General features: G+C 33.1%; 1 protein-coding gene across 1 annotated transcript; it reads right to left on the bottom strand.

Annotated features, from left to right (window-relative positions):
• Positions 1-542: 542 nt before the first annotated feature.
• LOC110660151 (putative F-box protein At1g67623) lies at positions 543-1,337 on the bottom strand. Its single transcript, XM_021818336.2, has one exon. It carries the CDS (start codon positions 1,335-1,337, stop codon positions 543-545), a length of 795 nt encoding a protein of 264 aa, XP_021674028.2.
• Positions 1,338-1,608: the final 271 nt, after the last annotated feature.

The following is a 1,608-nucleotide window of genomic DNA, read 5'->3' as shown; positions in this document are numbered from 1 at the left end:
TTAACATTAAGTCTTTAAATTATCTAGTATTATTTATTATTGGTAAAATTGTTTATGAGTTGTGCATTATTGTCCATAATTCAATTCAAAATGTGATCCTAAAGGAACTTAATATAAGGCATTTGTTAGCATCTTTTGAGAGGAAGAAAGACAATAGAAGGGAAGTGAGAGAGATAAAAGAGAATTGGAGGAAGATGAGAGAAGGAGAGACAGAGAAAGTAATTAAGAGAGAGTGATACAATGATCAACTTGTAAATAACTGTAATATTAAGGTATTAATTTGTCAAAATATATATAAAAATTAATTTATAAATAATTAAAATAATTAATAATTAAATTATTAAAATATAAAGATAAATATAAATATTGAAAACATATACAACCCTAGAATAATTTATCTATAATTTATATTTTTTTCATTTTTCTGTCATTATTTTTTCTTCTTTCAATCCAAACACAATAGATATTTCACTTAATTAAAATTAAATCAATTTTGAATATCTTTTAGCTTAATTTAGTAATATTGTGAAACTAATTAAACTCTAGCTCTCTGTAAGTGTGTATCTTCCTGTTCTTTGCATCATACAAAACTTAATGGCTTCAAGATCCCACAAACAAGAATCGCATGAACAAGGATCATCCTGAAAATCTGTATCAGGTATCCACCTGTTTATAGTCTGAGTAGGATTACGCAGTGCCTTTGATTTACAATCACTGCAGGTTTTTTTCTTCTTCCAGTACACTTCGCTTTCTGCTGGTCCAATTTCAATCATATAACTTCTCCCCCACGTTGGCTGCAAAATCGAATACGCTTTCTTTCTACATTCTGTAATACCCAAACTAGATGTCGATCTTTTCAAATCAGTGAGTAACTTCACTCCTTTGTTTCTCAGTTCATGACCAACACTGCGCACAAGTATTATACCATACACATATGTGGCTGCCGGATGCCCTTTGCTCGCTGCTCTCTCCAAGAACTTTAGCCCAGAATCATTTTGCCAGTTGAAAAAATAATCCATCATTCCCTGTCTAAACAAAGCTTCTGGATTTCCACTCTCCGTGCACCTCGCCAAGAAAGAAGACAACCCATAATGTTCATCCCGCCAGGGAAAGAGAGGGATGGAATCCATTTTGACATGCTCAAAGACATAATCTTCTGATGCTGCCTCAAGAAACTCCTTGCAACTTACTTTGGCATTAACGAGATCAGTGAGCGATGAGGAGCCAACTCGAGCAAGAATTTCTGTCAGCAACTCTTTTGGAACGTTCTTGAACGCGTAGTTCTTTCTTCTGCATTTGGCTATAGTTTTCGCTGGTTTTAGACTTAGAGGAGGCATTGTAGAGATGGGTGAGAGTTGGATGATTGATTTCCTCATCCCAGTGCCTGCTTTTATATGCATAAAAGCATGCTTCATTCTTACATGGATTGATATTTCCATATCTGCTACACAGATTTCAATTTTATTTTCTAATTCTGGCCCTTTTGCTTCCTTTTTCAATTTGGATAGGACTGGATTTTTTTTTTTTAATTCTTTCCTTTTTCCTTGGCATTCTTGCTATGCAAGTATATATTTAGAACAAATTTCTATAACTAATATATATATAATT

Source organism: Hevea brasiliensis, chromosome 10, assembly GCF_030052815.1.
Source record: "Hevea brasiliensis isolate MT/VB/25A 57/8 chromosome 10, ASM3005281v1, whole genome shotgun sequence".
Lineage (NCBI taxonomy): Eukaryota > Viridiplantae > Streptophyta > Magnoliopsida > Malpighiales > Euphorbiaceae > Hevea > Hevea brasiliensis.
The sequence above is the reverse complement of the archived record's forward strand: the minus strand, read 5'-3'. Positions and strand labels throughout refer to the sequence as shown.